The 22,056-nt window shown below is 43.3% G+C and overlaps 1 protein-coding gene across 4 annotated transcripts in view; it reads right to left on the reverse strand.

The window, feature by feature from the left end:
* Positions 1 to 13,696, reverse strand: part of LOC129047188 (RNA polymerase I-specific transcription initiation factor RRN3) — a 34,855-nt gene extending 21,159 nt beyond the window's left edge. Inside the window, exons 1-9 of one of the 4 annotated variants that reach the window (XM_054533501.2) lie at positions 13,407 to 13,696; positions 11,783 to 11,888; positions 10,588 to 10,644; positions 5,169 to 5,258; positions 4,933 to 5,062; positions 4,741 to 4,842; positions 4,429 to 4,488; positions 3,416 to 3,479; positions 2,291 to 2,360 (exon numbers count right to left, since the gene is read on the reverse strand). In XM_054533501.2, coding sequence (XP_054389476.1) covers positions 2,291 to 2,360; positions 3,416 to 3,479; positions 4,429 to 4,488; positions 4,741 to 4,842; positions 4,933 to 5,062; positions 5,169 to 5,258; positions 10,588 to 10,644; positions 11,783 to 11,888; positions 13,407 to 13,495 — 768 coding nt within the window. In that variant the 5' untranslated portion in view covers positions 13,496 to 13,696. The remainder of the gene's footprint in view (positions 1 to 2,290; positions 2,361 to 3,415; positions 3,480 to 4,428; positions 4,489 to 4,740; positions 4,843 to 4,932; positions 5,063 to 5,168; positions 5,259 to 10,587; positions 10,645 to 11,782; positions 11,889 to 13,406) is intronic. The other 3 variants (XM_054533502.2, XM_054533503.2, XM_054533504.2) reach the window with 3 other exon arrangements.
* Positions 13,697 to 22,056: the final 8,360 nt, after the last annotated feature.

The raw sequence follows: 22,056 nt of genomic DNA on the forward strand, positions 1-22,056 counted from the left end.
TCTCTTGGGTATAAACCCAGCAATGGAACTGCTGAGTCATGTGTTAATTCTACATTTAAACTTGAAGAAATGCCAGGCTATTTTCCAAAACGGCTGCACCATTTTACATTCTCACAGCAACATATGACAGTTCCAACGTTCCCATTTCTCCATATCCTTGTCAACACTTGTTACTGTCTTCTCATTCGGATTATAGCCATCCTTGTGGGTGTATGAAGTGAAACCATTTCCCTGATGGCTAATGATGTTGAGCTTCTTTTCATGTGCTTTTTTTTGCAGAAATGCCTATTCAGATCCTTTGCCCATTTCAATTGGGCTATTTGCCCTTTTATTATTCAATTATAAGAGTTCTTTACATATACAAGTCCATTACCAGACATAAAATTTAGAAATATTTCCTCCCATTATTTGGGGATTATTTTCATCTTCTTGAAGATGTCCTATGAAGCATAACAACGTTTAATTTTGAAGTACAATTGATGCATTTTTTCTTTGGTTGCTTGTGCTTAGGCATCAAATCTGGAAATTACTGCCTAATCCAACATCATGAAAATGTACTTGTTTTCTTCTCAGAGTTTTACAGTTTTTACTCTTCATGTAGGGCTTTTATTGAGTTCATTTTTGTATATGGATATCCATATGCTTCATTCTTTTGCATGTTCATATCCACTTCTGCCAGCATTTGTTGAAATGACTATTCTCCCCTATTCAATCGCCTTGAACAACTGGTTACTGTATGTTGGTCTTCTGTCCCGTAACCATGCTGAACTCATTTATTATCTCTAAAATTTCTTGTGTGTGTGTAAATTCCTTAGGATGACATATAAAATCACCTTGCAAAAGAGAGTTTATGCCTTCCTTTCCATCTGGATGCTTTTATTTCTTTTTCTTGCCTAACTGCCTTGGCTAGACAAGCAGCAAGAGCGGACATCCTTGTTTTGTTCTTTGTCTTAGGAAAAAACTTTTGGTCTCTCACCATTGAATATGATGTTAGCTGTGGGTTTTTCAGATGCCCTTTATCAGGTTGAGAAAATTTCCTTCTGTTTTTCTCATAAAAGGATATTGGTGTTTGTCACACACTTCTGCATCTACTGAGATGATTATGTGGTTTTTGTCCTTTGTTCTATTGCTACAAAATATTTTATTAATTCATTTGCAGGTACTAACTCAATCTCGGCTGGTCACGGTGGTTCACGCCTCTAATCCCAACACTTTGCGAGGTGGAGACGGGTAGATCACTTGAGGTCAGGAGTTCAAGACCAGTCTGGCCAACGTGGCAAAACTCCATCTCTACCAAAAACACAAAAATTAGCAGGGTGTGGTACCCCATGTCTATAGTCCCACCTACTCGGGAGGCTGAGGTGGGAGAGTCACTTGAACCCTGGAGGCAGAGGCTGCAGCGAGCCGAGATGATGCCACTGCACTCCAGCCTGGGTGACAGACAGAGACTGTCCCCGCCGCCCCGAAAAAAAAAAATCAATCTTGCATTCCTAGCATCAGTCGCACTTGGTCATGGTACATAATTCTTTTTGTATGCTACTAGATTCGGTATTCTACTAAGGCAACCACTATTAATTATTAAAAACTGCACAGATGATCTGAACATTGTATAAAAACTTAAGCAGAATTCTTCTATGGAAGGCTTTGTTTTCAGGTTAAAATAAGGCATGTACAATTAGTAATACATGAACTATTATCTTCTAATAATTCTTGTCCGTATGAGCATGCAGCCACTACAGATATTCCTCAAATGAACTCAGACCTTGACTTGCACATCGTAATAACAGAAAAAGGCACTGGGAATCCCCAGTAGCCGCTTTATAAGAAAGGAATCTGAGTCAAATTCTTAGACATCAGTTTAAAGTCTAGAAGACAAAGTAACCTTTAAGAAAAAGACCTAACATCAGCCGGGCATGGTGGTTCACTAATCCCAGCACTTTGGGAGGCCGAGGCGGGCAGATCACAAGGTCAGGCGTTCGATACCAGTGTGGCCAATATGGTGAAACCCTGTCTCTACCAAAAATACAAAAATTAGCTGGGCATGGTGGTAGGCGCCTGCAGTCCCAGCTACTGGGGAGGCTGAGGCAGGAGAATCGCTTGAACCCGAGGTTGCAGTGAGCCAAGATGACGCCATTGCACTCCAGCTTAGGCAACAGAGTGAGACTCGGTCTCAAAAAATAAATAAATAAATAAATAAAGACAGAAAAAGAAAGAAAAAGACCTAATATCATCTAAAATGAAATCATACAGACAACTTTTCCATGATATTCTCAATGAAAAGATTTCTTACCAGTGTTCTCTCTGATTTTCGAACAAATGGAAATTTTTCCACCAGTATTGGCATAAGAAACCACGGTGTCCTATTTTTAAAAAATTAAATCAATCCATGTTAACTTTACTTTCTAGAAAAGGAATAAAAAGGAAAACTACCATTCTAAAAGCAAATATCAATAGATATAGGAGGCAAACAGGAATCCCTGTCTCAAAGAACTGGAACTTTTTTGTTTTTTGAGACAGAGTTTCGCTCTTGTTGCCCAGGCTGGAGTGCAGTGGCGCAATCTCGGCTCACTGCAACCTCCGCCTCCCGGGTTCAAGTGATTCTCCTGCCTCAGCCTCCTAAACAGCTGGGATTACAGGCATGCGCCACCACGCCCAGCTAATTTTGTATTTTTAGTAGAGACGGGGTTTCTCCATGTTGGTCAGGCTGGTCTCAAACTCCCGACCTCAGGTGATCCGCCCGCCTCAGCCTCCCAAAGTGCTGGGATTACAGGCGTGAGCCACCGCGCCCGGCCAGAACTGGGACTTACAATGTATAGCTTCTGAGAAAATCTATAATGACTTTGAGAAAATAAGCTTCTGTTAACTCTGATATCGAAAGCAAATCAAAGAGGGAGCTTCTCTCCCACAGACACATAACAGCACTTTTGCTGACGTTTCCCACTACACATGTATATTATTTTTAAAAGCAGAAAAAATTATCAAGTTGGATTTTTTTAAGTTAACAAATAATCAATGGACAGAGGGAACTAGAAGTCCACCCCTCCAAAAGAAACCCACAAACCTGAAAAGCTTTTCTTAGAAGTGCAATTTTTATTCATATGGCATGACACAAACACACCCAGGGGTTTCTCACTGAAAATTTTTGGATAGCATATCTGTCGAAGATAAAAGCAAAATTCCAACCACCATACAAAATTGGGGGAGAATCCACATACAAACTTTGGAAAACAATTAAAGAGAATAAATAGAAAATGGAAATGCCACTTTTTGTAGAATGTAATGTTTCCTCAAGTGGATAGAAAAAAAATGCAATGTAAGACTCAAGCTTTAATACTATTAACATTTTATAATTTTTACTAATTGATTACAATTTTCTTGAGAATTAAACATTCAAAATAAGAAAAAGTATACTCACGATGGTACATATCTTGCTATTATTTGCAAGGCTCTGTGACATGTGTCAAAATTTGCAGGAAGATCTGAAAGGAGAAAAGTTGAGAGTATGAGCATCAAAACAAAACCGAAGGGCGACACGCTTGAAACTAAAAATACATGCTGGCCAGGCACAGTGGCTCATGCCTGTAATCCCAGCACTTTGGGAGGTCGAGGTGGACGGATCATCTGAGGTCAGGAGTTCGAGACCAGCCTGACCAATATGGTGAAACCCCATCTCTACTAAAAATACAAAAATTAGCCGGGCATGGTGGCACACGCCTGTAGTCCCATCTACTCAGGAGGCTGAAGCAGGAGAATCACTTGAACCTGGGAGGTGAAGGCTGCAGTGAGCCGAGATCATACCACCGTACTCCAGCCTGGGCGACAGAGCGAGACTCTGTCTCAAAAAACAAACAAACAAAAAGTGACATACTTGAAGCTAAAAACACATGCTAACCAAAACGGAATAATTTATCAGAGAAATAATAATTTCAAGATTTTTCTCCACAACCATCAATGAAAACTAAATGGACTAAATATATAAATAATGCATTCAGGACAACTGACTGCATATCAAGGGTAAATATAACAAAAAGATTATATCAAAGGTTGTCATTTGTTGCAGTCTACCTATTAGAATAGGTGCCAGGTATTCTGTGCTTTACTTTTTTTTTTTTTTAAAAGAAGACAATGTCTTGCCATCTTGTCCAGGCAGGGCTTGAACTCCTGGGCTCAAGCAATCCACCCACTTAAGCCTCCCAGGTCGCTGTGACTAAAGACACACACTACCCTGCGTAGTTCTGCTTTAAGCCTTTTTTAAGAAAATATTTGAAAAAAAAATGTTTTTTTTTTTGCAGAGACAAGGTCTCACTATGTTGCCCAGGCTGGTCTCAAACTCTTGGCCTCAAGTGATCCTCCTGTCTTGGCCTCCCAAAGTGCTGGGATTATGGGTGTAAGCTACTGTGCCCAGGCTTTAAACCTTTTTATACTTACTATCATCTTCATCATCAGAATCTGAAACATCTACATCGCCTTCCTTAATGATCACTCGGGCTTTTGAGGGAAAAAGAAAATATGTTATTCTGTCATTGATCTAGACAATGAATGGCTACACAAAAAAAGTTATTGACCTAGACAATGAACAGCTATACAAAAAAGTTATTTTTCCATAATCCAGTTAGCCCAATGATTAATTAAATGCACAATCTGAAAAAAAGTAAAGCAACTTTATAGTTTTTAAACAGCTAAAAATTCCTAGATTTCACCAGAAGTTCAATAAAGCAAATTACAACTCATAAAACTCACAGCAACAAATGAATCTAGACACCTCCATAGGGGTCATTACGGGGAACATATATCTACCACACCTGGTGCCAATATGCATCTGGAATCTTCCATCGTAGCAGTCTCTCATATATAAGGAGAAGGTGGTATTTTAGTAAAGAAGTATTAAAAAGAAAAAAGAAAATTCCAAGCAAGCAAAGACTAATGACTTACGAGGCACAAAATGGGAAGCAATCATGCTGAGACACGGTCTGAGGAAAACAGTCTGTGCTGATACAAGGTTAGCAAGAAAAGCCAAATACTCTTCCACTACTGTTTGACTTCTATTCAACCAAGGCAATCTCTAGAGTGGGGGAAGAAAGATAAAAGCAGCATGTTATTAATATAACATATACTATTACCAAAGTTCTGAATTACACACGCGACAGTAAAATAAACGGTGAACTTACCAATATAATACTGATAAGCTGCTCGAAATCTTTTGTCAAGTACATGATAGAAGAACGGAATTCTAGCAGCCAGTTGATGATCTGGTCATCCTTAAGTTAAACAAAGAGTACTTTCAAAATCACAAATCCTCTAAGGTAATAGAAATTTATAGCTAGCTTATATCCATCGTTTATCAAGAATAGGTTGGGGGGAAAAGGTCACAAACTTGGAAGGAAATCAAAACTGGGTATCAAAACAGAAAAATATGTCACAATAAACTTAACTGTTTTAAAAAAGTAATCTAGTAACTCTAATACACAGGAAAAAGACTTAAATGCAATACTTCAGCCTGATCACTTTTGTTTGCCCTGAAAAAGCGAAATCACTTCAAATGTTGACACCTGGGACTTTTAAAAACTGCAGAACTCTAACAGATTCAAATATTAGAAGATCACAAAGGAACAATAGCTACCTCTATTTCCTCTATATTCAAGCTGACCAGGAAGCATGCTGATAAAACTCAGTCTAGGCTGATCAATTGGGGTCATGAATAAACATAACTTTTCTAAACCAAACCTGTGGCTGAGTTTAAATATATTATGATGTGTTTGTTCTGTATAAATGAGAGCCCCATTCCTCCATGAAATATTTTTCAGGCAATCAAATTACTGTTCATAATAATTGTTAGTGACATGAGAAGAACTGCTAAATTTGAAACACAATGTATAAAATACAGTGTCAATTATGTAAAATATTACTATATTAATTATATTCATGCATATACACTGCACAGGAAAAAAACCATTAAGAAAAAGCCCCTAATTTGTGGAAGGCTTAGACATATAAATAAAAGCAACACAAGGTCATACCTACAGGGATATTTATATGGAGTTATAATTTAGTGAGAATACACCATATGCCAGGCATGGTGTCTGACACTCTACATATATATCTTCTTCTAATCCTAAAAACTCTGCAAGATGTTTACTTATTCCCATTTTGCTGTTCAGGAAGCTGAGGCTAAGAACGATGAATAAGCAATCTGCCCAACCAAGAGGCCAGTAAAGAAGCAGGTCCAAACCTGTCTATCTCAGTCAAGGCTATCATCCGTTCACCGTCCCACACGCCTCCCTATATGTGGAGAAGAAGCTGTCCCCTTTTCCCCACCTTAATTCAGCTACTGAGTGCTTACTATGCCATATCCATGTGTCAAACTCCCACAGATCAACCATTTTCTGATGAAATCCCGAGTAGCCTGGCAGTAAAATAAAGTAAAACCACAACTCATTTGTACTATGGTAATTTCACATGTCCACAACTGTTAAGGATAACATTAACGGTAGCTCACTAAGGCCAAAGGCATGTAGAAAACAAGCTAAGTTAGTGTGCAAATAAAATAATCTATCCTATCTCTTTTCCACTAAAAAGGCTGCAACAAAACTATAAGGATAACATTTAAACTGTACCATTTTTAAAAGTAAATCAGGCTTGGCATGGTGGCTCACGCCTGTAATCCCAACACTTTGGGAGGCCGAGGCGGGTGGATCACCTGAGGTTGGGAGTTTGAGACGAGCCTAACTAACATGGAGAAACCCCGTCTCTACTAAAAATACAAAATTAGCCGGGCGTGGTGGTGCATGCCCATAATCCCAGCTACTCGGGAGGCTGAGGCAGGAGAATTGCTTAAACCCCGGAGGCAGAGGCTGCAGTGAGCCAAGATCGTGCCATTGCACTCCAGCCTGGGCAACAAGAGCAAAACTCCGTCTCAAAAAGAAAAAAAAAAGTAAATCAGTTGCAGACTTTGATGCTTTAGTACTGAACTATTATTATTTCTACTAGCAGGCAGGAACAGTAGCTCATGCCTGTAATCCCAGCACTTTTGGGAGGCCAAGGCAGGAAGAGACTGCTTGAGCCCAGGAATTTGAGACCAGCCTGGGCAACAAAGGGAGACCTCGTCTCTAGAAAAATTATTCAGGCATGGTAGCACATGCTTGTGGTCCTATGTACTCGGGATCCTGAGGTGGGAAGATTGCTTGAGCCTGGGAGGTTGAGGCTGCAGTGAGCCATGATCGGGCCCATTTCACTCCAGCCTGGGTGACAGAGCAAGACCCTGTCTCAAGACAAAAAAAGTTCTACTTGCAACACTCCACACAACTAGTGCAATTCGTGGTATGTCAAAATACCAAGAATGAGAACTGCTGATACAAACTACAGTGGAACACAAAGAAAATGTCCCTTTGTATCTGGGAAAGAAGGCAGGAGTCAGGAAAAGCTTTAAAGAGAAAGTGATGCTTCAGCTGTCTTTAAACAGTAATGCAGTTGAGTCTTTTCTGGAAGTTCTACTTCTTACGGAAGGAAAAGTATGTTTTCAGAAAACTGAAAGACGTTCAGTATGGCTGGCATGTATAGTGAGCAAGCCAACAGATAATAAATCTGGGGAACAAAGAAGCACCAAATAGACCATGGAGGGCCTTGTAAACCAGATCTGTAACTAGAGAGATCTGGAAGTGCGGGAAACGGACTCAATGAAGGAACAACTATGTGCTTAGAGAGAACCAGGGAAAGCGCCATTAAAGATGGAGCCCAGCCAAGAGTGGACATGCTAAGTTTGGAGCACCTATGATGATTCTGGGTAAATGCATCTAACAGACAGTTAAGAAACAAGTCTAGGCTGGGTGCAGTGGTTCACTCTGGGAGGCTGAGGCGCTTTGGGAGGCTGAGGCGGGTGGATCACTTGAGGTCAGGAGTTCGAGACCAGCCTGGCCAGCATGGTGAAACCCCAAATCTACTGAAAATACAAAAAAATTAGCTGGGCATGGTGGCATGGCTACTCGGGAAGCTGAGGTGGGAGGATGGCTTGAACCCAGGAGGCAGAGATTGCAGTGAGCCAAGATCATCCCACTACACTATGGCCTAGGTGACAGAGCAAGACTCTGTTCTGCCCCGGTCCCCAAAAACAAAAATGAAACAAGTCTGGAGGCCACAAGAGCAATCCTGGCTACAGACACAAATATATTAGGACACAGGCAGACTTCAAAGCCATGAAGGGAAATGAGGATATCACACAGAAGATTCTACAGAGTGAGAAAAGAGTCAAGTTTTGAAGCCTAATCAACACCGAATTTAAGATCAAGAACCTATGGAGAGATACTAGAGATTAAAGGATCACTGGCTGGGCGTGGTAGCTCACGCCTGTAATCCCAGCACTTTGGGAGGCCGAGGCGGGCAGATCACGAGGTCAGAAGATGCAGACCATCCTGGCTAACATGGTGAAACCCCATTTCTACTAAAAATACAAAAAATTAGCCGGGGGTGGTGGCGGGCGCGTGTAGTCCCAGCTACTCGGGAGGCTGAGGCAGGAGAATCGCTTGAACCCGGGAAGCGGAGCTTGCAGTGAGCCAAGATCGTGCCATTGCACTCCAGCCTGGGCGACAGAGCGAGACTCCGTCTCAAAAAAAAAAAAAGAGATTAAAGGATCAGAAGACAGGAGGATCAGAAACACTGAAGTTTTAACAAGTGGGTGGCCAACAGTGTCGGCTGATACAAGGAACACAAGGCTTAAAAAAATAAGTCCACTGAGGCTGGGCTCAGTGGCTCACACTTGTAATCCCAGTACTTTGGGAGGCCGAGGCAGGCAGGTCACCTGAGGTCAGGAGTTCGAGACCAGCCTGGCCAACATGGTGAAACCCTGTCTCTACTAAAAATAAAAAAATTAACCAGGCATGGTGGCGGGTGACTGTAATCCCAGCTATTTGGGAGGCTGAGGCAGGAGAACTGCTTGAACCCAGGAGGCAAAGGTTGCAGTGAGCCCAGATCACACCACTGCACTCCAGCCTGGGTGACAAGAATGAGACTTTGTCTCAAAAAAAAAGTCTACTGAAATCAGCATGTAAAAAAAAACAAGGGTAACCTGTCAGGGTAATTACTACAGTGATAAGAACAGTGTACTTAAATGTGAGTGAGAAATGATACAGCACAGTCAGCTGGAACAAAAACAACAGATGACAATTACTGCCCTTACTTTGAGTCAGAGACTGTTCTAAGTGCTTCTTGCATATTAGCTCATTGAATCCTTGTTAAATATTTCCATGTTTAAAGCCAGGCACAGTGGCATGCACCTATGGTCCCAGATTTTTAGAAGGCTGAAGAGAAAGGATCATTTGAGGCCAGGAGTTCAAGGCTGTAGTGCACTGTGATCACACCTGTGAATAGCCAGAGCAACACAGCAAGACCACATCTCTTAAAAAGCAAAACAGAACACCCCATATTTTTTTAAATCTCTATTGTTTTCTTGGTTTTACACAGTGGAAAATAGAGGCAGAGAGGTTAAAACAATTTGCTCAAGATCACACACTGGATAATAAAATTGGAATTTTATTCCAGGCAATCTAACTACCACTGCCATGGTAATCAACTATTCTCTTCAAAACTGGGCAGGAAAGGAAGAATGGTGAAACAAAATGTACTAAGGGTTTACTACACGATGGTAATCAACTATTCTCTTCAAAACTGGGCAGGAAAGGAAGAATGGTGAAACAAAATGTACTAAGGGTTTACTACACGATGGTAATAAACTATTCTCTTCAAAACTGGGCAGGAAAGGAAGAATGGTGAAACAAAATGTACTAAGGGTTTACTACACGATGGTAATAAACTATTCTCTTCAAAACTGGGCAGGAAAGGAAGAATGGTGAAACAAAATGTACTAAGGGTTTACTACACGATGGTAATCAACTATTCTCTTCAAAACTGGGCAGGAAAGGAAGAATGGTGAAACAAAATGTACTAAGGGTTTACTACACGATGGTAATCAACTATTCTCTTCAAAACTGGGCAGGAAAGGAAGAATGGTGAAACAAAATGTACTAAGGGTTTACTACACGATGGTAATCAACTATTCTCTTCAAAACTGGGCAGGAAAGGAAGAATGGTGAAACAAAATGTACTAAGGTTTTACTACATGATAGGTGTATCTTGAACCTGGAAATGCTGAATCAGTGGTTTTTCTTTGGTTTGTTTTAGCTTTAAAGAGACAGGAGAGTTGCATGCAGCATGGAGGAAAGAGGTAGTAATCTAATAGAAAGGAAGCATTAGAGCAGGGTTTCCCAGCCTCAACACTGTTGTCATTTGGGGCTGGATCACTCTTGGTTATGGGAGGCTGCCCTGTGCACTGTGAGATGTTTAGCAGCATCTCTGTCATTCACCCACCAGATGCCAGTAGCACCCTTTCCTCCCAATTGTGACAAACAAAAATATCTGCAGCCATCACCAAATGTCTTCTAGGGGGTAAAACTGTCCCTGGTTGAGAACCACCAGATTAAAGTAAGGGAGGACCATGGAGAGAGCAAGTTCTGGAGGACAGAATGGGACCCAAAGAGCAAACTATGTCTGTATAAAGTGGCAATAATTTTGCGAATGATCAAACACAAAATTAATTACCTTTATGTCTGGATCTAACAGCTGGTTCTTCAACAACTCAAAGTCATTTGTTTCACCCTTAACAAGAAGGGGAAAGAATTAAGTTATGCTTTTGTTTCCTGTTTAGTATCAACAGCAAGACTTTTAACCGTACCTTAACATCAGATGAAATTATAAAAGGAACACTAACTTTCACATGTCAATTGAGGATTAAAAAATAATGACTACAAAAATTTAAACACTCATGTTAGTGCAGCCAGAGGGCTTGTAAAAAGGAAAATGATAAGCTACATTTAGCTGTATTTCTGTATTGACATTTGAATGTAATAGTTGATACTCCTGCAAATTCTCAAAAAGCATGAGGGAAAAAAACAGCCAGCTATAATGATCTAATTCAGGAGGATCTAAAAAAGTATTCACTCAAATATGGATACAAATGGATATTACATATAAACATACAGTTACTTAACATTTTCCCTCTATTGCTGAGATATAGTAGAAATGCTTCTAAACTACCACAAAAACAAAAATCTCTATTCAGAGAACTGGTTTACTGTCCCAAAGTAATGCTTAGGTAAGTTCCTCCTCAAAAAATAAAATGCTGTAGGCCAGGCATGGTGGCTCACGTCTGTAATCCCAGCACTTTGGGAGGCCGAGGCAGGTGGATCACAAGGTCAGGAGTTCGAGACCAGCCTGGCCAACATGGTGAAACCCCATCTCTACTAAAAAAATTAAAAAATTAGTCAGGTGTAGTGGTGCGTGCCTGTAACCCCAGCTATTCAGAAGACCGAGGCAGGAGAACTGCTTGAACCTGGGAGGTGGAGGATGCAGTGAGCCAAGATCACGCCACTGCACTCCAGCCTGGGCGACAGAGTGAAACTCCGGCACAAATAAATAAATAAATAAAATAAACAAATAAAATGCTGTAATTGTTTTTAATTTTAGCACTTGCTAAAGTTAAAAGATGCTTTGTAAATAAAGCATTTGAAGAGGTGAAACCTCAGCAAAGACCAGAGTTGTTTTTTTTTTTGAGACGGTGGGGGAAAAAACGACTCTACTACTCTAATTTTGCACTGACGGCATCATGCTATTATTAAATATTTGATTTCAATTGGTATCTTAATTAATCTTGCTATTTCTATTGGTCTTTAGTATAACAGCAATAGTTGTATTCTGACCTGACCAAAAGCAAACCTCACACATTATCTTCTCTTACCTTTTTGTACTTCAGCAAGACTTCTGTCACAGTTCCACCAAACCGAACAGTTTTTCTTGGGGGAGAACTGAAAAAATCATTCTCTAATGCACGCATATTTGAAATCCTGTGGAACCAAGATTAACAAGCTATTAAGTTCATGAAAATAATAAAAATTATAATAGCCAACATTTATTGAACCAACATAATTCAGTGGGACTATTCTTAAGGCCTCTTTACTGGTCTCCCTGCTTCCACTCTTAACCAACAATCCCTCCTTTGCTCAGCAACCAATAACTGTCTTCCCACTGCACTTACAGTAAAAATCCAAATCTCTCAGTGTGCTCTTTAAGATCCTACATTAATCTGGCCCCTGCCTACGTCTCTCACCTCATCTCCAACAACTTGTTTTACTACAGCCATAATGTCTTTTCTGCTCTTCAAACAAGCCAAGCTGTTTCTCATTTCACTTACTGTTCACTCTCTTGGAAATACTCTTTTCCCAAATCTCTACGTGGCTGGATTTTTTTTTTGAGACGGAGTCTTGCTCTGCTGCCCAGGCTAGAATGCAGTGGTGTGATCTGCAACCTCCATCTCCCGGGTTCAAGCAATTCTCCTGCCTCAGCCTCCTGAGTAGCTGGGATTACAGGCACCTGCCACCATACCCAGCTAATTTTTGTATTTTCAGTAGAGACGAGGTTTCGCATGTTGGCCAGGCTGGTCTCGAACTCCTGACTTCAGGTGATCCGCCCGCCTCGGCCTCCCAAAGTGCTGGGATTACAGGCGTGAGCAACCGCACCCGGCCTAGATTTCTGTATTCATTCAAGTGGAAGCTCAAATGTCAGATGTCCTCCCCATGAGAAATCTCAAATACTCCTTCTCTCCCTTCTCCCCGCCCCCATTACCTTGTTGTATAACTGAAATCATCGTGTTCGTTTATTTATTGGCCTATGTACTGCCTTCCCCCCTATGCTGTAAGCTCTGTAGAAAGCAGGGACATTAGTGTCTTTGGATAAACCACTGTCCCCAATGTTTAACACAGTAAGCAGGAGCTCGATAAATATTATGAATCATATTACGCTAATTGTTTTACAAGGTTTGCTTCACTTACACAGAGTAAATTAAAGAAAAACATAGCATTCTAATGACTCTGAAAGTTAAACGCCAAGAGTGCTATGGGGGTTAGGGATTTTAAAAGTGGAGCAAAATAAAGACTGCTAAACAAATACGTGTGTCAAAACAAATTTCAAACAAAAAACATGTAATATTCAATTTGCCATGAGTGACAACGTTCGGCTGATAAACCAAATAGCCCAGGGAAATCCCTTCCAAATTTGGACGAAGAAGCGGGAAGGAAGAGGGGTCAAGGCGCAGAAGGCAGTACCCAGGCCTGGGAAATCACGAGGAAACACAGTCGGGAAAGGGGGCCTCCAGAACAGAGAACATACTCATTTTTCCAGGCCCCACCCATGTCTATTACCCAGTTAGGAGGAATGAACTCATTTCTGCGAACGTGAGATGACCCTCGACCCCGTGCTCCTACTACACGCCATTAGCTTTGTCCCACATCCTTTCAACCCACTCCTCTAAGCACGGTCCTGAGCTCTGGTCCCAGACGCGCAGAAGGAAGCGGCCTGAATCTTACCCAGTCCTCGACGCGCCCAGCGTCTTGACTGCAGAGGACGAAGCGGCCGCATCTCCCCGCAAACGCGTGTGAAGCAACGGTGCCGCCATTGGGCCGAACTAACGCGACGGCTGCGCCTCACGCCGGATGCCCAGCCCCTTCCAGCCACAGCCTCTGTCCCGGAAGTTGCGCGTGCCAGCACAACCTTCAGCCAATCAGGAGCCCCGCGTGGGGAGGGCGTATGCTCTTGGCGGGCTAGAGCGCCGCCAAAACCCGCTCCTCATTCTACTTGGACGACTTGTTCCACCCAGCGCCAGTGCAGGAGTATAAGGAGAGACGGGAAGGACCGGCTCCATCCAGCCCTGAGGATCCCAAAGAAAGGGTGGAAACACCCTGGATGTGCTAAACTGTGGCCAGGTACACTCGAGTGTTAATTTTTTGGAGTCAAAGCCTCCCTCAGTCAAATCGAAGAAACTGAAGCACTTGTGACTGACCCAGATCTTCACGGAAGAAAGGGATTCGAACCTGGCTGACCCAGAAGCCTGGGCTCTATACTCAATAGAGCATTCTCACAGACACCCAAGATAACGTTATCCTCATGGAAACGAGCTCCACGAAGTGACCTACCCCAGAGCCTCAAGGCTGTGATGATGCTGGAATGAGAAACAACAGGAGAGTTACCAAGAGGTGTTACCCCCTTGACTTTATTTATTTATTTATTTATTTTTTCTTTTGAGACCGAGTCTTGCCCTGTTGCCCAGGTGGAGTGCAGTGGCGTGATCTCAGCTCACTGCAACCTCCGCCTCCCCGGTTTAAGCAATTCTCATGCCTCAGCCTCCCGAGTAGCTGGGATTACAGGCGCATGCCACCACACCCGGCTAATTTTTGTATTTTTAGTGGAGACGGGGTTGCACTGTGTTGGCCAGGCCGGTCTCGAACTCATGACCTCAGGTCATCCACCCGCCTCGGCCTCCCAAAGTGCTGGGATTACAAGCGTGAGCCACCGCGCCCGGCCAAACTTAAATTTTTAAAAGAGGAACAGGAGTCAGCCAGACCAACAAAAGAGCAACTGGTGTTCCAAGCATAGGAAACAGAGGAAACAGAGGCCAAAACCTCGGGACTGTGGAGGATGTAGAGGGAGAGCAGGGGCTGCCCCTACTCTCAGGGAGGGGAAAAGGTTGCAACTTTGGAAACTGTACAGGCCTATCAAAAATACAAAAATATCCAGCCTGGGTGACACGGTGAAACTCCCATCTCTACAAAAAATTTAAAAAATAAAAATAATACAAATTATCTGGGTGTGGTGGCACACACCTGTAGTCCCAGCTACGCGGGAGGCTGAGGATTGCTTGAGCCTGGGAGATAGCACCACTGCACTCCTGCTTGGGCAACAGAGTGAGACCCTGTCTCAAAATAAATAAATAAATTTTTAAAAATGCATATGTATGGGCCCGGCGCAGTGGCTCATACCTGTTATCCCAACACTTTGGGAGGCCGAGGCAGGTGGATCACCTGAGGCCAGAAGTTTGAGACCAGCCTGGCCAACATGACAAAACCCTGTCTCTACTCAAAATACAAAATTAGCCAGGCATGGTGGCAGTGCCTGTAATCCCAGCTACTTGGGAGGCTGAGGCAGAATAGCTTGAACCCAGGAGGCAGAGGTTGCAGTGAGCCAAGATCGTGCCATTGCACTCCAGCCTGGGTGATGAGCGAAACTGTGTCTCAAAAAAAAAAAAAAAAAAGGGTGTGTGTGTGTATGTGTGTGTGTTTATATGTATCTCTCTCCAGGAGTTCAAGACCAGCTTGGGCAACATATGGTGGTGCATACCTGTAGTCCCAGCTACTTGAAAACTGAGGAGGGAGGATCGCTTGAGCCCTGGAGGTCAAGGCTGCAGTGAGCTGTGATTGCACCCCTGCACTCCAGCCTGGGCAACAGAGCTAGACCCTATTTCACAAAATAAAATACAGCAATTTTTTTTTTTTTTTTTTTTTGAGACAGAGTCTCGCTCTGTCACCCAGGCTGGAGTACAGTGTCGTGATCTCGGCTCACTGCAACCTCAGCTTCTCAGGTTCAAGCGATACTTGTGCCTCAGCCTCCCCAGTAGCTAGGATTACAGGCATGCACCACCATGCCCAGCTAATGTTTGTATTTTTAGTATGTATTTTCACCATGTTGGCCAGGCTGGTCTCGAACTCTTGACCTCAAGTGATCCGCCCGACTTGGCATCCCAAAGTGCTGGGATTACAGGCATGAGCCACCACGCCCCGCCAGCAGTTTGTTAAACATAAACCATAGCTCTGTTTTGCAACAGTGTAAAATCAGTAACTGTCTTTCCTGAGTCTCTATTTGGTCCTTACTGAGTTCCTTGGGAATGTTGGACAGGAATCATCTGTGTCTCAAGGACAGAGGAAATAATTGCACCCTAGCTCACAAAGATACTTCAAGATAACTGTTTAAATGAGAATCTCTTCTTCACTTCCAAGGCAAAGCAAAGCAAAAACAAAAAGCAACAATAGCAAAACAGCAATTTGACAATTATCTATTTTGTTTTGTTTTGGTTTGAGACAGGATCTCATTGTCTAGCCCAAGTTAGAGCGCAATGGCGCGATCACGGCTCGCTGCAGCCTCGGGCTCCTACAGCTTAAGCAATCCTCTCACCTCAGCCTCCCAAACCCACACCACCAAGCCCAGCTAATTTTTTGTATTTTTGGTAAATACGAGGTCTCACTTTGTTGCCCAGGCTGGTCTTGAACCCCTGGCCCAAGTGATCCTCCCCAAAGTGTGTCTCCCCACCTACACCCCCATCCTTTCACTTAAAAAAAATCTGAGTCTGGGTGCAGTGGCTCACACCTGTAATGCCAGAGCTTTGGGAGGCTGAGGCAGGAGGATAACTTGAAGCCGGGAGTTTGAGACCAGCCCAGGCAACACAGCCAGACTCCATCTCTACAAATAACACTTTTAAAAAACTTACCCAGGCATGGTGGCATGTGCCTGTAGTTCCAATTATTTGGGAGACAGAGGTGGGAGAATCACTTGAACCCAGGAGTTGGAGGCTGCAGTGAGCTATGACTGCACCACGACACTCTCTGGCCTGGGTGACAAAGCAAAATCTCATCTCTTAAAAAACAAAAAAGGGAAAAAAAGCTTGACATGTACAAAATAATATGTTAATGTAAGTTATAAGAACATAATGGGCTGGGCGCAGCGGCTCACACCTGTAATCCCAGCACTTTGGGAGGCCGAGGCGGGAGGATCACGAGGTCAGGAGATCGAGACCATCCTGGCTAACACGGTGAAACCCCGTCTCTACTAAAAATACAAAAATAAAAATAAAAATTAGCCGGGCGTGGTGGCAGGCACCTGTAGTCCCAGCTACTTGGGAAGCTGAGGCAGGAGAATGGCATGAACCCGAGAGGTGGAGCTTGCAGTGAGCCGAGATCGTGCCACTGCACCCTAGCCTGGGCGACAGAGTGAGACTCCGTCTCAAAAAAAAAAAAAAAAAAAAAAAACATAATGAACACCTGTGAACATATCACCCAATTTAAGAAGCCGAACATTAACTAGGACAATTGACACTGTGTGCTGCTCTCGGATCCCACCTCTACCTGCTTTCCTCCCAAAAATAGTCACCATCATGATTTTTAAAAGTCATTTTAGTTTTCTTTGCATAATTACCATATTTATACTCCTAAACAATGCACTATATTTACTTTTGTCTTTGCATTTTATAAAGTTATCTCCATGCTATATTATACTGCTGTTTGTTTTCAGCATTATGCTTTTTTTTTTTTTTTGAGACGGAGTCTCCCTCTGTTGCCCAGACTGGAGTGCAGTGGCACGATCTCCCGCCATCCTCCTCCCTTGGCCTCCCAAAATGCTGAGAGTATAGGCGTGAGCCACCATGACCAGCCTGAAGATTCTTGTATCGTGTCCTGATGTATGTGTACAAGTATTTTTCTAGGGTGGAACTGTTGGGTTGGAGGGGGCACAAAAAGCTTTTAGGAAAGGAGAAAGGAACAAATTGGATATCTACGATTTTTTTTTTTTTTTTTTGAGACAGAGTCTCGCTCTGTTGCCCAGGCTGGAGTACAGTGGCACAAGCTCAGCTCACTGCAACCTCTGCCTCCCGGGTTCAAACGGTTCTCCTGCCTCAGCCTCCTGAGTAGCTGGGACTACATGTGCCCGCTACCACACCTGGCTAATTTTTGTATTTTTAGTAGAGACGGGGTTTCTCCATGTTGCCCAGGCTGGTCTCAAATGCCTGACCTCAGGTGATCTGCCTGCCTCGACCTCCTAAAATGCTGGGATTACAGGTGTGAGCCATCGTGTCTGGCTACTATTAGTTTTTCTATTTAGAAATTGTTAATCTGGATCCTCCCTACCTTTCAGCCATTTGCAATACATTTGTTGAGCATAAAGAGTGACCTTCTTGGCCGGGCGTGGTGGCTCACGCCTGTAATCCCAGCACTTTTGGAGGCCAAGGTGGGTGGATCACCTGAGGTCAGGAGTTCGAGACCAGCCTGACCAACATGGAAAAACCCTGTCTCTACTAAAAATACAAAATTAGTCTGGCATGGTGGCACATGCCTGTAATCCCAGCTACTCAGGGGGCTGAGGCAGGAGAATCACTTGAACCTGGGAGGCAGACTTTGCAGTGAGCCGAGATCACCGCCACTGCACTCCAGCCTAGGCATCAAAACTCCCTCTCAAAAAAAAAAAAAAAAAAGAGTGACTTTCTTATCCACAGCAAAGAGTCACTGGAAGCCATTTGATGCAATATGACCTCATCTCTCTAGCCAGTGCCGATTGGGTTACAGGAGGGCACCAAGAAGCTTTTCGAAGGCTGTGCCAACGTACGCTTCCAGCAATATCTTCTTAAGCTTGAGTGCAGCTCCTTATTTTCCCAAAGCACAGCTAAGACTAAGGCTGCCAAGTTTTTAAAAAGATTTAAAGGAAACTCTGAGCATTATACAAGAAAAATACTGGCCGGGCCCTGTGGCTCATGCCTGTAATCCCTGTACTTTGGGAGGCTGAGACAGGTGGATCACTTGAGATCAGGAGTTCAAGACCAGCCGGGCCAACATGGTGAAACCCCATCTCTACTAAAAATACGAATTAGCCAGGTGTGGTGGCAGGTGCCTATAATCCCAGCTACTTGGGAGGCTGAGGCTGGAGAATCACTTGAACCCAGGAGGCAGAGTTTGCAGTGAGCCGAGATCGCAACACTGCCCTCCAGCCTGGGCAACAGAGCAAGACTCAGTCTCAAACAAAAAAAAAAAAAAAAAAGGAGAAAAAGAAAACCTTGAAACTAAATAGCATAATTTCCTGTTGTAATTCTTTGGCCATGTCCGTTCTTTGTGGAGCCTCTATTCAGTCAAATTGTCCTGTGGGCCAACTCATCTTGCCAGGATAAAAGCCTCCTTATCCAGTCTTGCCTTCCCCAGAGAAAATAAAGGGGGTGGGGGAGGGACAAAGAAAATTAAGACCCTCCCTCTCCAAAAAGAGAAACAACAAAACGCACGCAAGGATTAACATGCTATCTGCAAAGTCACCACTCTGCCCACAGTGTGGTCTTTCACTTCACTGAGTAATATATTGTTTGTAATATAACAATGTAATCAGCTTCTTCATTCCAGAACAGAATTTTGCTTTCCTATCATCATATACCCAGAAGACCCATTAAACTGTGTTTTCAAAACAGCAGCCTTTCCTTAGAGAGAAATTTTACAACTACCCCTAGAGTAGTTCTCTTGGCCAAAGCCTCTTAGCTTGCTAGTGAAAGAAACGAAGTCAAGCCAGCTTAAGCAGAAAAGGAGAATTTGTTCTGAGGATACAAATATATAGTAAGGTACCAAAAAAGAATTTATCATTGGCCAATTTGGATAAGGTGCCCTCCTGTAACCCTCCTGTAATCTAATCAACACTGGTAGAGAGATGAGGTGACAGTATACCAAATGATTTTTGATGAATCTTTGCTGTGAACTAGAAGGGATTAAGTTATGCTCAACTAATGGTTTGCAAATGGCTGAATGGTAGGGAGGATCCACACGAACAATTTCTAAATAACAAAACCAATAGCATGTATCTCATTTGTCCTTTTTCCTTTCCAAAGAGTCAACAATTATTGTATGAGTCAATTATCTTTATGAAAACTACATTCATTAACAAAAATGCAAGATCTCAACTATATATCTTTAGTTATATACATGTATACACATATATGTGTATGTATACACACATTATCCTCAAAGACAACTAATTTAGAGCTTTCCTCATCCCAGTATCTCAGAGAAATACAAAGCAGTTTCTTAGACTTGGCATCATTGAGATTTTGGGCCAACCAGATACTTCTCTGTTGGGTGGGGAGGAGGCTGTTCTGTGCACTGTGGGGTGTTCAACAGCATCCCTGGCCTGTACCCAGCAGATGACAGTAGAACTCCCCTCCTCCCCACAGTAACATTCAAAAATATCTCCAGATGTTGCCAAATGTCCCTGGGGGACAAAACTCTTCCAATTAAGAACCACTGGTATAAACAAGTCAGCTGGGAGTGGTGGCACACACCTGCGGTCCCAGCTATATGGGAGGGTGAGGCAGGAGAATTGCTTGAGCCCAGGAGTTTGAGACCAGCCTAGCCAGAATCTCTGCCTAGTCTAGGCAGATCTCTACAGAAAAATACAAAAATTAGCCATAGTGTTGGTGTGCACCTGTAGTCCCGGTTACTCAGGAGGCTGAGACGTGAGGATCAATTGAGCCCAGGAGGTCGAGACTGCAGTGAGCTATGATCTCCCCACTGCATCCCGCAACAGGGACCCTATCTCAAATAATTAATTAATTAATGGAAGAAAAGAAAGAAATCCTAGCTTTGTCATTTACTCCATTACTTTGGGCAATTGCCTTATGTTTCCAGAACTTCAATTTCTTTATGTACAAAATGGGAATAACTTTTTGAGCTATTTTAGAGCTATCGTAAGGATCACAGCACATAATCACAAACCACAAAATATGTCACAGTGTACAGGACAGAGCAGGTTCTCTGTAAATGACAGTATTTGCCCATTTATTTTTCTGTAAATAGGAAATATACTAGGATACTTGATGTGGTTACAATCAGGTGGAAACTGACCTATGAGGGAGATAGACAGATAGGCACAGTCTTCTTTTTTTTTTTTTTTTTGAAACGGAGTCTCGCTCTTTCGCCCAGGCCAGACTGCAGTGGCGCGATCTCGGCTCACTGCAAGCTCCGCCTCCCGGGTTCATGCCATTCTCGTGCCTCAGCCTCCCAAGTAGCTGGGACTACAGGTGCCCGCCACCACGCCCAGCTAAATTTTTTGTATTTTTAGTAGAGACGGGGTTTCACCATGTTAGCCAGGATGGTCTCGATCTCCTGACCTCGTGATCCGCCTGTCTCTGCCTCCCAAAGTGCTGGGATTACAGGCGTGAGCTACTGCGCCCAGCCAACAGATAGGTACAGTCTTTATCTGTTCGTGCGGCTATAAGAAAGTACCAGAGACTGGGTTATTTATAAAAAACGGAAATTTTGGCCAGGCACAGTGGCTCACGCCTTTAATCCCAGCATGCTGGGAGGCCAGGGCAGGTGGATCATATGACCTTAGGAGTTCAAGATCAGCCTGGGCAACATGACGAAACCCTGTCTGTACAACGCTACACAAAAAAAAAAAGCTGGGTGTGGTGGTGCACACCTGTAATCCCAGCTACTCGGGAGGCTGAGGTGGGAGAATCACTTGAACCCAGGAGGCGCAGAGGTTGCAGTGAGCCGAGGTCGTGCCACTGCACTCCAGCTTAGGTGACAGAGACCCTGTCTCAAACAAACAAACAAAAAACCCCAGAAATTTCTTTCTCACAGTTCTGGAGGCTAGGAAGGCCAAGATTAAGTTACCAGCAGGTTGGTATCTGGTGAGGGCATGGTGGCCATTTCCAATACGGCACCTTGCTGCTATGTCCTCCTGGGGGGACCAGTGCTGCGTCTTCACGTGACAGAGAGATGTAAGGGCAATGAAAGGGCCCAGCTCATTCCCGCCAACCTTTTTATGAGGTTACTAATCCCATGCCCGCATGACTTAATGATGCCCCACCTCTTAATACTACCAGACTGGCGGTTCAGTTTTCACTTATGAATCTTGGGGAACACATTCAGACCACAGCAGATACATTACAGAAGAGAATAGTCCGTAAATTCCCCAGCAGTAACACTTCGCATATTTTGCCTCTTATTACTTGGAGTATACTGTGTTTCATATGGCTTTTTAAACTTTGTAAAAACTGCAGCAAGTGCCTGATTACTTAGGGCTTGTTTATCTAGTGACGGACTATTTAGTCCATTAATTTTGTGCTGTATAACAGGAAAGAGAGAGAAAGAAAATGACTTCTGCAAAGACTGAATCATCTTTATGTCCTCTATGGTAGTTGGCACTTAGTAGGTATTAAATAAACAACAGGCTGGGCAAGATGGCTCATGCCTGTAATCCCAGTACTTTGGGAGGCTGAAGCAGGTGGATCACTTGAGCTCAGGAGTTCAAGACCAGCCTGGGCAACATGGTAAAATCCTGTCTCTACAAAACTACAAAAACTAGATGTGGTGGATGTGGCGGCATGTGCCTGTAGACCCAGCTACTTGGAAGGCTGAAGTGGGAGGATTGCTTGAGCCCGGG

The sequence above is a fragment of the Pongo abelii genome, chromosome 18 (genome assembly GCF_028885655.2).
Source record: "Pongo abelii isolate AG06213 chromosome 18, NHGRI_mPonAbe1-v2.0_pri, whole genome shotgun sequence".
NCBI classification, from domain to species: domain Eukaryota; kingdom Metazoa; phylum Chordata; class Mammalia; order Primates; family Hominidae; genus Pongo; species Pongo abelii.